This window comes from Phasianus colchicus, chromosome 4 (assembly GCF_987193195.1).
Source record: "Phasianus colchicus chromosome 4, bPhaCol1.hap1.1, whole genome shotgun sequence".
Lineage (NCBI taxonomy): Eukaryota > Metazoa > Chordata > Aves > Galliformes > Phasianidae > Phasianus > Phasianus colchicus.
Window position 1 is genome coordinate 63,268,417 of NC_143439.1, and position 12,480 is coordinate 63,280,896.

The 12,480-nt window shown below is 42.5% G+C and overlaps 1 protein-coding gene across 2 annotated transcripts in view; it reads right to left on the minus strand.

The window, feature by feature from the left end:
• Nucleotides 1–9,772, minus strand: part of DOK7 (docking protein 7) — a 58,066-nt gene extending 48,294 nt beyond the window's left edge. The window contains exons 1-4 of one of the 2 annotated variants that reach the window (XM_031588323.2): nt 8,698–9,766; nt 8,508–8,553; nt 6,093–6,323; nt 2,448–2,648 (exon numbers count right to left, since the gene is read on the minus strand). In XM_031588323.2, the coding sequence (XP_031444183.1) occupies nt 2,448–2,648; nt 6,093–6,323; nt 8,508–8,553; nt 8,698–8,751 (532 nt within the window). In that variant the 5' untranslated portion in view covers nt 8,752–9,766. Of the gene's footprint in view, nt 1–2,447; nt 2,649–6,092; nt 6,324–8,507 lie in introns of both variants that reach the window. The other variant, XM_090139715.1, reaches the window with a different exon arrangement.
• Nucleotides 9,773–12,480: the final 2,708 nt, after the last annotated feature.

Consider the following 12,480-nt stretch of genomic DNA (forward strand, 5'->3'; position numbering starts at 1 on the left):
ATTATTCACTGCTCTGCTTCCAGCTAAGAAAACATGTTACGTTGTTAAAGATGCATAAGCAATGCATAGAACTGTAGGGTGATACAATAGTAATTGAATACTTTCAGTTCCAACTATATATACAGATCATAACAAATAGTACATAGTCAATAACAGAGATCTACCCCATTTCATAAGAAAACCAAGGAAGAGAAAAAATACCCACTAACTTAGGGCTGATCTAGATCCTATTAAAACATACCTTTAATCTTTATGCCAGTACCTTAAAGTGCCTTATTGCTGAATACTCAGAATTCAGGCAGTCTCAAAACAGTATGTAGAAGTGCTAGACTTGCATTTCTGGATGCACGCAACCATCTGATAGCAAATGTAAAGTGGACAAACACAAGACCTGGGTAAGATGAACAAAGGAGGAGCACGTATTGCACACCTCAAAGCAAGGCTCTACAGGACTTTGTAGGAAGCTGTGGTAAAGACACCTCCAAGCAGACAAGAACCCAGCCACCAAATTTCTTGTTTTGATGGCTCAGCCACCAAATTTCTTGTTACTCTCCTCCAACACACCTCACATGCAGGTTGCTAAGGGAGTATCAGTGATACTGACATCCTCAAGGAATCTTTAAGAGGAATAAATTTCAGAATACTAGAGACATCTCCTTACTTATCCCTCATCCCTGATGTGTTCAGAAACCCAGCCTTACCCTGTGCACACTCTGAGGCAATATGTGCTAAAAACTCTGTCACTCAGTGCTGAACAGTCACTGAAAAAAAGCATGAAAGAGAAAAGGTCAACTGTTGTGGGGTTTTTGTTTAGCTGTTTGCTTTTTTTTTTATATAAAGGAGAACACATGACCTAACATCCATCACTATTTTCTGCTACTCATTTCTGCTTGTGAATAGTCATTAATGTTATTTCCTTCCATACACTAATGTATGTCTGCATAAAATACATATTTGAAATCTACAGATACTCCAAAGTACACAAAGATACACAAAGAACACCACACTTATAAGTGAGGAAAGTTTCTTTCTGAAAGCATTCTGAATGCATAAAGATTTCTATTTTCAGTTAAGAATCCAAAAAGTGGATTCAAATTACATCTGCACAGAATTGCACGCATTTAAATACAAAAATACAATATTTTATAACAAGTTATCTAGCTGACATTCTGAACTATACTACTAAGAAACAAGACTCCTGTTCTAGGCCTCACACAACTTCTTAACCAAAACACAATAATCTTAACTACAAGCATTTGTTTTCTTACAGACTATACCTGTAACACATTCCTTCAGACAATGAAGACACCTCTTTAACTCCAACATCTAAATTAAACAGTGAAGGACCTCAACTAGAATGTTCTGCAGTGCAATCCAGTGCCCTAATTCAGAAATGAGGGTATGAATGTCAAGTCCATACTTACCAGCTTTATAACTCAGCTCTGTACTTTTCAACAGACAAACCAATAAACTCTCATTATAAAACAGTCAACAGTAAAACAGTCAAAACAATTGATTTTCTCTTCCTCTCAAAATTTCATTAGAATTCCAAAGGAATAATATTTTTTGGATTTCAACCAACTTTGAAACCTTTTCTTTTTTTTTTTTTAACCTCAGGTAACTGAAGAAAACAATTGTCTTCACATTTCAGCATGCAAACGTCACACAACTTGCTATACAATTTGGCAGTAAACACATCCATTTCCACTCTGTCAAATGCAGCAAATTCTGCTACTGAAGTTAAAATTCAGTGCTTTCAATTGATGTATACGATTGCATTAATCACCTTTTCAGCTCTCATGTAGTTTTAAAGTGATAACATGAAAAGTCATAAGCATGACATCAGTGCAAGAGATACTGCCTTAGTAGCTTAAAAGTACCTTAGCTTCTAGGCTACAAAAACTAGCTTGAGCTTGCTTTCTTTCATTTTGGCCTCATGAAACCTGTGGTACTACAGCATGACAAATCTAGAAGTTCCTAGAAGTAAGAAGTCCTCTCTATTGGATTTAGCAGCATTTACACAGTGAGAGCCCTGCTTCTACTTCACTATCAATTTCCTTCTGCAAACAACAGAAATAATCATAATTTAATAATCTGAACATTAAACCACGTTGCTTCATCTCTTACATGACACAGGCCTTAATTTTCATTACCTTATTCTTGCTCTGAGTCCACAAACCAACAACTAACTGAGCATCTTCTGAAGAGCAACATGGCAACATTCAGCCATAGCTCCACATTTTTACTGAACACGAGGGTTGAAGCAAGCAGAAACTTACTCTGCAGAATAGAACAACTGATATGAAGCTGAGTGTATGACAAAGCTGCATAGCTGTTTCCAGAACCTCCACATTGATTAAAAAACAAAAAACCCCAAACAACAAAATTTACATTTCCACAAACAGGTTCAAACAACTTTTAGAAGACAAGGTTCTATTTGTACTTACAGAAGCCACACCTTGTCCCCCCTTCAAAGATGAATCCATTTGGGACAGCTCCATATCGACGCAGATCTGAGAGTTTCCATTGCCCCATAACACTAGGAGGAAGGTCTTTTGCGAGGACGAGGATGTCATTGCAGAAATGCAGCGTAGCAGGCCCGCTCTCTAGTTTAGTGCCAGGTGCTACAAAAACTTGAAATCTATGAACTATCAAATAAGGAAGAAAAAAAAGCATTACTGTAGAAAGCATGAGTAATGTACCGTAACTTACATAAGTCATTCTGCACAGCTGTGGTGTGTAGACTGACCCCTACCCACATCACAAGGCTAGGATAGGGATTCTAGGTAGAGCCTAGGCAGCCCCACGTGAGTAGCTAATGTTTCAAGTTATTAGGTTGTAATGCTACAACTTAATGCTACATTAATCTATCCAAACTCCTACAGAACAAACCCCATATCAAATTAGTCAGTTATCCAGCCTCCTTCCATCCTTGCATCAACACAGGGATTTCTTTCTGTGTCCTCCTCCAAATAGCCTTTGCCCAGCCTTTCTGAATTGCATGCAACACAGTGCCCAACAAGCCCAGAAGTCAAGGCTCAAAGAAATAGGCAAGTTCTAACAAGAGGTCTGTCACTGACTCATTTACAGCCTTTAATAATCTGCTTCACTTCCTTCCACACATTGCCTTCCCTAACAGTAAAATGAGGAAAATTACATTTTCCCACCTTTGTGACTCTTTTCTGAGCTGATGACACTGGATGCCCCGGTATGTAAATTGAATTGGAAATTAGTGATTCATTGGTAATGTACATTCTTTAAATGTCAGTTAACAATTTGTATTTCTCAGTCTAAACTCCAGAAAAGGAAAGACACCTCTCTCATTCATGTTTATGAAGTTCTTGCAACCAGATACACACACACAAATCTGTCCTGGCACAGAGAAGCATAAGGACTGTCACATTTTCAGATGGATCTTCAAGGAAGCATTTATCAGGAAACGTAAATTTACATTTTTTGTTATCCATTTAATATCATTCAAACAGCTTCCTGCCTATGATATCTCCAGAGTAACTTCCAGGTCCTCTCATTTTTTATAATTATTCTTCACTTCCTCTTGCCTCCTTGAAGCTTCATTAATTTCAACAAGTCTGAGCCTTGTTTCTTGTTTAAACAGTTGCTATATTAGTTACCATCTTAGCTGTAAGTCAGCTCCTCACCTATGACGTACATTTGCAAAGTTTCCTAAGGCTTCAGCAGAATTAGCCACAAAGTCATTTGAGTGAGATGTGTAAGGAGCCAGAGATAGATCTTTAAGCAATCACAGCTCTACTTACAGTAGTACTGCTAGGGAGCAAGTCAAGAGACACATAATGTTCCCTTGAATTCAATTACTTTACACAACCTAACAATAATGTAAAATATGGAAGAGATAGCAAAACCACCCTGATGACTAATATTCAGTAAGCAAGATTTCATATCATTTGGACAACTCTGCACAGTTAACTTCAGAGGTACTTTGACATCAGTTAAACTATAAAAAGCAGAAACATCAGCATCCTTTCTGTCTCACAAATGGAGAAAAAAAAAAACACTTTAATACAAGAGGTTACAAGTTACCATAGCTGCCAAAATCTAAGAGTTGCAGCTCAGATTCCAGAACGCTATTAGGAAACAGCATACAAAACCAAAACAGAGGCAAATTCAGGTCTGGACATGAAGGTTTTGCTATATTATCCTTTCCTGGTAATTTGTGTGACTTCTAACATTCTCCCCATGCATCTACTGTTCTGACTGGGAGGGGGGAGAAATAAATAAAAGGCAAAAAAATGGAAACAAAATAATCAACAATAAGATACTTAGCTGAATACAACCACAAGCAAGAAATATTGCTAAGGTTTTTATTTCCTTTAGGTATTCTTTTTCTCTTCACAGCTACTCACTGACCTGCACTATGCTAACTTCCTCAGAATGAGCTGTGGACTTGAGCACACTCTTCTCACAAATGGCCTACACCTCACTCACTTAATTCCACTGCTTTCTCTAATTCTCTAATCCTGAATGGTTTATTCCCTTGAGCTGCCCTAGGAATCACACTCACCTGACCTCCAAAAACAGGAAGAAAACACTGGGAACCCCAGTGAACTCCTTCCATTCTGTGGTCCTCGCTCAACAGCATCAACTTGTTTCACTCTTTTTTTTTTTTCCTTCCTGCTTCCCAGACTCTGAGGTCATTTGCCCACAGCCTATTTTCAGCACCAGCCATGTTACTTCCAATGCACACAAAGGCATCCTTACTGGTCTTTAAGAAAGAAACACCAAACAGTCACCAACTCCTGTTTATATAGTAGCCTCCTCTTTTTTCTTTCTATCTACTCGGGCTAGATTTTATTGTTACCTGACACTTCATTTCTTCACTTCCACCTGCACACTCCCCTCATCTGTCTCTGATCCAGAGCTACCTTCATCTCATAGACTCTATTCCTACCTTATTCATAGCTTTAATAAATTCCTCATTTCCTTTGAATTTCCTCCTACCACAATCATAACTCTCACATTCGGATGAAGACCAAACACTCTCTTTATCCCAGCACTGAATCAATGCAAGATCATGAAAATCAGACCAACTCTGTCAAATTCAAATTCTCCTCCAGCTGTCTTACATTTGTCCTAATTTGTCCTAAAGGACACATCTATGCTGTAAAGAGATCCCAATACTAGTAAAGAAACAGAAGTGGAACACAAAACAGCCACACTGTCAGAGTGTACTCACTACTCCCTCTACATCTGCCTATGTTGTTCAGGGATCCCCTCTAACCTTTGCCCTTGTGCAAGGCTGATAGCTCCAAGTAATAAATCTGTGTCTCCATTTCTGTATTGCTACATTTCATTAGTGTAAAATTCTCAGACCATCTTTGCACGTATATACTGAAAAATGATGAGTCCAAAGTTACAACAGATGGCAAAGCATATGTAACAAATGATTACGATAGCTAATGTGTCTTCCACACACCTACCCTCCATCCCCAGTTATAACTAAACAGACATAAAAGCTACTTTGGATTTTCAACATTATCACCTCCTTCTTCACCACTATATACTTTGCTAACCAAGAAAAAAAATCAGGTGCATGAGTAGATAGCTGGAAAGACTTTATCTACTGTTATATGTTATTGAGAGATGTCTCTTCCTGAAAGGGGGCATCAGCAACAATGTGAATTATCAAGGGCAACACCTGGTAATATACAGCTCATAAAATTGGGATCAAACAAGCCAACTTCTAACCTGGGATCTACTTCTCTTAATTCAAGCTCTTTCTGAATCCTGTCATCCAAATCCCCAAGTAAATTGCATTACCAGAAGAACTGTGATCACTTTGCTTCATAGCTACACACTTTCAGTGGTTAAGTCAAAAATGAAGTTGAGAGCTTTCTTTGTTAGTGACCAATGTCAGGCTACACCGTAATCACAGCCTACCAGAAGGGACAGCTGCTTTAAGACATAGGGGAAGAGTAGCCTCTTCATTCATATGAGAGAGCCTTTTCCCTAACTATACTTTTTAATTTGCATTTTAGTTACAGCTTTCTTTCATTTTTTTCCTGTCAAGGAAAAATAAATTGGAAAAAAAGGGAGTATGAGAAGACAAAGGTTACCTTCCCCCAAACTGTAGCGGATTCGTACATCCCACGCATACATTGTTTCCTTGTTCTCAAATCCTAGCATCACAACTTGAGAAAGACAGATGATTGCAAGGGTGTGATTCAAGCCCTCATAGGAGAGCCCAGGATCCAAGCCACAGATGTCTTCTAAGGTCACGCTGCTTCTCTCCTTGTGCCCTTTCGCTCGTTCAGATTTATCCTTGTACACCAGCATGAGCAAACAGTCTAAAAGAAGCAAAACTGTCAGAGATGATGAGGCAGAACAGAACACAACACGTTTGTACCAAAGCAAAGTACTAAGAAGAGTGCTTCAGACAACTGCAGGGTCAGTCTGATCGAGCCAATACTAGAATGCAGCCTCCTTCCCCCACCCAACCAGGTAGGCTGCAGCCCATGTTCAGAAAGCAGACATGTTTCAACAGTCATCTGTGGGATCAGAAATACAAAGGCAAAAAAACGTCTTCCCAATTACTTTGCAGAAACACAGTGATTTTTTGTATTGTCTCCCCAGTTTAGAACGAACTGACTCATTAATTTTGAGCATTAGAAGCTGGAGTACGATAGCTGGACCCACATTACAAGTGCTAAGGACCAAGCGGCTATTGTCATCTTTATTTCCATGAGAACATACTGAACCACAAACGAAATTCTTACAGTAGTTCACAGATTACTCAACTACTAAATGGTGAGCAGACTGCCTGCACTGCCAGACATTGTGCCAGCTCAGGTTTCCTAGTGAAATGTTACACAGTAGCCATGCTCAATAATCATTATGTGCCATACCTCTATTTATTATCATTATTTTTTAAACACGTCACCATTTGTTTTTAGTCCTTTCCTGGGCATGTTTACTATAAAGTAAATAAGCAATGGAAGAACGTAACTCAAGCATCACAGCGCCCTAGGAAAAGCACATTTCAAACAAAAAAACAAAGGGAGCATCCCTTTTCCACCTTCAGCATATAATAACAAAAGCATTCATTTTCACCCAGATTCCCTCCCTATCGCACAGCACTGGGTTATAACCTGAACTAATGATACACAGCAAAGCTGCAACATCCGCAGCTGCAGCTGACCTGCGTGCCACCAGGAGGAAGCCCCTGTGCACCATTTCATGAATGTTGGGGTGTGGTGCTTCAGCCCTGGCAAGGTGCCCTGCAGCACTCAGCTGGGCAACAGCCTGGCAAAGCTCCAAAGAGGTGAAAAATGACTGAAAGACCCAATGCCTGCTAGCCAACGCTTTACATACCCTCCCAATTGTTTTCTTGCACCTGTTAGCAAAAACAGCTGCCACTATGATACTTCTGCATTCTGCTGTGCAGTTGTGTATCTGAAGAAAGAACTGCTATGGCATACAGACCAAGTGAAGCAAATCTTGGGGGAGGGGAGTTTCTGGTAGATTTGACTAACTTTGATAGAATGAAAACAGCATTTTTGAGGAATAACATCATCAGTAAGTTTTCTTTTAGAACTCCCCCATCTTTCCCCTTTACGTTTGGTTACAAATCCAGGCCCATATTGGCATGTCTGGATGTTGACTTTTACAACCTAGAGTTGCCCATTCACGGAGAGAAGTTTAACAAATGCAGTGACTAAAACACCAACATTTAACTGTAACAACTGAGAACCAAAGAGTTTGTCTAAGAAGCTAGAAACATTCGCTCTATAATCTAAAAAGGGCTCTGTAATGGTTTCAGAAGCAATGCAGATCCATGTTTGGACAATAAGCAACAATTCACTCTGGAAATAAATACTTCTGAGGCCAAATGGTTTTCCCATTAAAAAAAAAAAAAAAAAAAAAAAAGATTGGGAAACATGAAGCCTACTTTTCCCTCTCCAACATTAAAACATCAACTCTTCATAACATTTTCAGTTCTCCCTTGCAAACCGTGGAACTGAAGTTTTTAATTCAAGATGACATCTTATTTTTAAATCGAAACGCTTTATGTCAAAACACAGAACAAAAATAACCGCACAACTCACAATGGCAGCCTTTCACAGCCACCAATCACCCCGAATAAGTAATTTCTAAAGCAAGCGTTTTAAACGGGAACCAAACTCTCGGCGTTCGTTACGGGTCTCCTTCGATATCCTCTTTCTATTTCTGGCCGCCTGGCTCTCCGCCAGCTGAGCCCAATAAGAAAATAAATATATATATGTATATACATTTATTATTATTTATTTTAAAGAAAGAAAGAGCAACGACGGCTCATGGAAACCTCCGGCCGAAGGGTCTCCCCCTGCAGCAGCGCACCGGACGGGGTGCCCCGTAAAGAGCTTTTCTCCCTTTCCCCGTGCCCCGCACCCTCCGGCAGGCGGAGGAGAGGCCCCGCGGCCGCCGGTCTCCCTTCCTTCCCTCCCCCCCCCCACAAACTCCCAGGCACGGGGTCCCCTCCGCCCCGCTCTTACCTGCCACCGGGGAGGGCTTGCGCAGCACCAGCCACCTACTCTTCCACTGCAACGAGAGGCAAAAGGACAGGGTTAGCCAGGGCCGGGCAGACAGGGCTCTATTCCCCTCGTGAGGGGGGGGCGTCAGTCGGAGACCCCCGGCCCGTGCCTGCCGCGTGGCCGAAGCGAAAGGGCACAGGCTAGCTCGGACCTTTTTTCCATCTCTCAACTTGACGTGACCCTCCACCACCACGGAATCCGTCATCTTCAGTCATGATTCCGGACAGCTGCGCCCGGCTCGCTGCTCCCTCCCCGCGCTCTGGCCGAGGGGTCACTTTCAAAATAGCTTTGTAGGTCCCCGCTGAGGCACAGCGAGCGCGGCGGGCGAGCGGCCAGCGCTGCCCGGCCCTCCCCGGCGCCCCCCGCCCCGCCGTGCAGGGGCCGGGCCGGCTCTGGCTGAGGGGGGTCTTAGAAAGCCCCCCGCTGTTTCTGTATTAGTGTATTTTATTGCTTTGTAAAGTTGGTGCTTGTTTTTATTTTATCGCTTCCTCGGGGTTTAAGTCCGGGCAGGTGCGAAGCGCAGCACCCACGGCCCGACGACTGCCGCCTCCGCCGACCTGCTCCGGCCGCGACCCCTGGAGGCGCCGAGCTTTGCAGGCGGCCGGGTTCCTCCCGTGCCTGGGGCCGGAGGGAAAGCCCGGAGCGGATCACCGCTGCCCCGCGGCCGGAATTCATGGAGCCACGCGATGGTCTGACTTGGAAGGGTCTTAAAGCCCATCCGTGCCCATCCCCTGCCGTGGGCTGCGTGCCCCCCACCAGCTCAGGCTGCCCAGAGCCCACCGAACCGCGCCTTAAGCACCTCCAGGAATGGGGTGCCCGCAGCTCTCTGGCAGCCTGTGCCGGACCCCACTGCCCTCTGAGTAAAGAATTTCTTCCTATTCCTCATTCTTCCACAATGAGGGCACAGTGATTTCCCATCTTTTAGTTTAAAGCCACCCTCCCTCGTCCTGTCGCTGTCAAACCATGTAAAAACTCCGTTTCCCTCCTGTTTATGAAGTCCCTTCAAGTACTGGAAGACAACAGCAAGGCCTCCCTGGATCCTTCCCTTCTCCACTCCTCTCTCAAAGTGTGATTAGCCCTTCCCTTGGCTCTCAAAGTCATACCCCGCCTCTAATAAAAACACTTTTTTTTTTCCTTTGCAATGCAACTGCTATGAGATAACAGCCCACTTACCCCAACCGAAGCTGCTACAATTAATAGAATAGGATGTGTTAATTATGTCTTTAAATTCATTTCAATGAGAAATGGACTAATTAGAGTCCATTATTCTAAAAATACTCCTATTGCGTCTTATTTGATGATAATTAGTCCTTCAGCTTTTTTTTTTTTTTTTTCCCCCAACAGCAGCACAGCACATTTTTCTTTCAATAGCACAATAGAAGGGTTTTTTTAGATGTTTGCTTTTATTTCTTCTCTTTGAATCGGTCAGTTTGCATGGAATAACCTGTAATTTAATAAAACCATCCTTAAGTGTGCGTCGTAATGAATTGGGGGCGTTTGTTCAACTGGTTTTGCATTCTAATCCTATTTCAAGTTAAATGCTAGGGAAAAACATCAAAGAAACTTTCCTGGTAAATTTTAACTCTTTCATTTTAATACAAACGATGAGCACTTAAAAAGAGCTGGGCAGAATGGGGGAAACATTTCCACTGGGAAATGCTTGAGAGAAAGACAGGAGGTGCTGGATTGCCCATAGGGATGTGACCAGCATTCTCAGAGGTGTGAGAGCTAAGGCATAGATCTTTTACTAACCTTGGGCGTTTGCCTGCCAACCCAGTCTGGAACTGTGGATTTAATGTAGTGCTATTCAACACAGCAGAGCATCAGATCATGACATCAACATCAACATGGAAAAAGAAGGAGAGGAGAGGAGAGGAGAGGAGAGGAGAGGAGAGGAGAGGAGAGGAGAGGAGAGGAGAGGAGAGGAGAGGAGAGGAGAGGAGAGGAGAGGAGAGGAGAGGAGAGGAGAGGAGAGGAGAGGAGAGGAGAGGAGAGGAAGCCACTTTGAAAGCCACAGATTCAATGTAGTGAATTCAAGTATGACAATTCAATGAAGATTTTTCATTTAAGCTAGTAAGTGCAGGAAATAGAAAGTTTGCAGGTGAAACAGTCTATATGTGCTTTTAAGAATTATAAGTTACTGATTATACTAGCTTTGCTACATACTTCTAGAAAAACAGCATGCATTTTGAAAAGAGAGTTAAAAATCTCTGCACAAATTGTTCAAAACACCATTCTATCACCTTTCTTACTGAACAGCCACCATCTTTATAGCAAGAGAAGATAGAGAATGCATACAACGCAGAACTACCAGATTAAAATCTTGAGTAGTGTGGATGGATATCAATTTAAAAGTGAAAACAAAAAGTCACAGAGCAGACATAGATGTTCAAAACAGCTTTGTGTTGGAATCTGTTCCGAATGAATCACTTCCAAAGAAAAGTAAATAGTTCCTTCAAGCTGATTTAGTACTTGTCCTTCATCAGTAGGTACAGTTAGTCTTGTTAAACAGTCACATTCATTTCACAACGTTAAGCAAGCCAGACTCATACTGCAAATGGCCAGAAAAGCAAACTAAGACAATAATAGTCTTCAGATTGTTTTGGAATCAGGAACTTGGGACTTTCATCTTAGTGTTAACAGTATTTACAACTGAAAATCTTATCCAAGCTTTGTGACTCAGGTGTTTTTTTTTTCCCACTCATACACCTGTCTATGGGAAATTTTGCATGACACTTGTATAAAACTGGGAGGACCACCAGCTGAAAGTGATTCTTGTACAGAGCTTCTGAGGTGCTTCTTGGCACAGAGAAGCATTATTTCTTTTTCTACCAGCTCTCAACTTATAAAAATCCTATACAACTATTCAAAGGTATAGTTGTAACTATATACACAAGGCAGTAAGAGACAGAAGGTAAATGTTTTTATTTACTATAGAATCACAGAATTGCAGTTTATATCATTTATCTAGATGAGCACTGTTATTTGAAATTGCAAAAAATCAGATTTTGGTTATTCTGCCTTACAAAGTTTATTTTAACTGTAGAGATCATAAAATCATAGAATGGCCTGAGTTGAAAAGGACCACAATGATCATCGAGCTTCAACCCCCTGCTATGTGCAGGGTCACCAGCCACCAGACCAGGCTGCCCAGAGCCACATCCAGCCTGGCTTTGAATGCCTCCAGGGATGGGCATCCACAGCCTCCTTGGGCAACCTGCTCCAGTGCGTCACCATCCTCTTAATATCTAACCTAAACCTCCCCTGTCTCAGTTAAGATTATTCCCCCTTGTCCTATCACTATCCACCCTTGTAAGCAGCCGTTCCCCCTCCTGTTTTTACGCTCCCTTCAAGTACTGGAAGGGCACAATGAGGTCTCCCTGGAGCCTTCTCTTCTCCAAGCTAAACAAGCCCAGTTCTCTCAACCTTTCTTTGTAGGGGAGGTACTCCAGCCCTCTGATTATCTTAGTGGCCCTCCTCTGGACCCACTCCAAGAGCTCCACGTCCTTCCTGTACTGGGGGCCCCAGGCCTGGATGCAGTACTGCAGATGGGGCCTCACAAGAGCTGAGTAAGGGGGACAATCACCTCCCTGTCCTGCTGGCCAACCCTTTTGTAATGCAGCCCAGAACACAGTTGGCCTTCCAGGCTGCAAGCACACACTGCTGGCTCATGTCCAGCTTCTCATCCACCAGGACCCCCAAGTCCTTCTCCACATGGCTGATCTCAAGGAGATCTTCCACCAGTTTATATAAACACCTGGGGTTGCCCCAACCCAAGTGCAGCACCCAGCACTTGGCCTTATTGAACCTCAGTAGTTTCACATGGGCCCAACTTCTCCAGCCTGTCCAGGTCCCTCTGGATGGCTTTCCTTTCCTCCAGTGTACTGACTGCACTGCTCAGCTTGGTATCATCTGTAAGCTTGCTGAGGGTGCA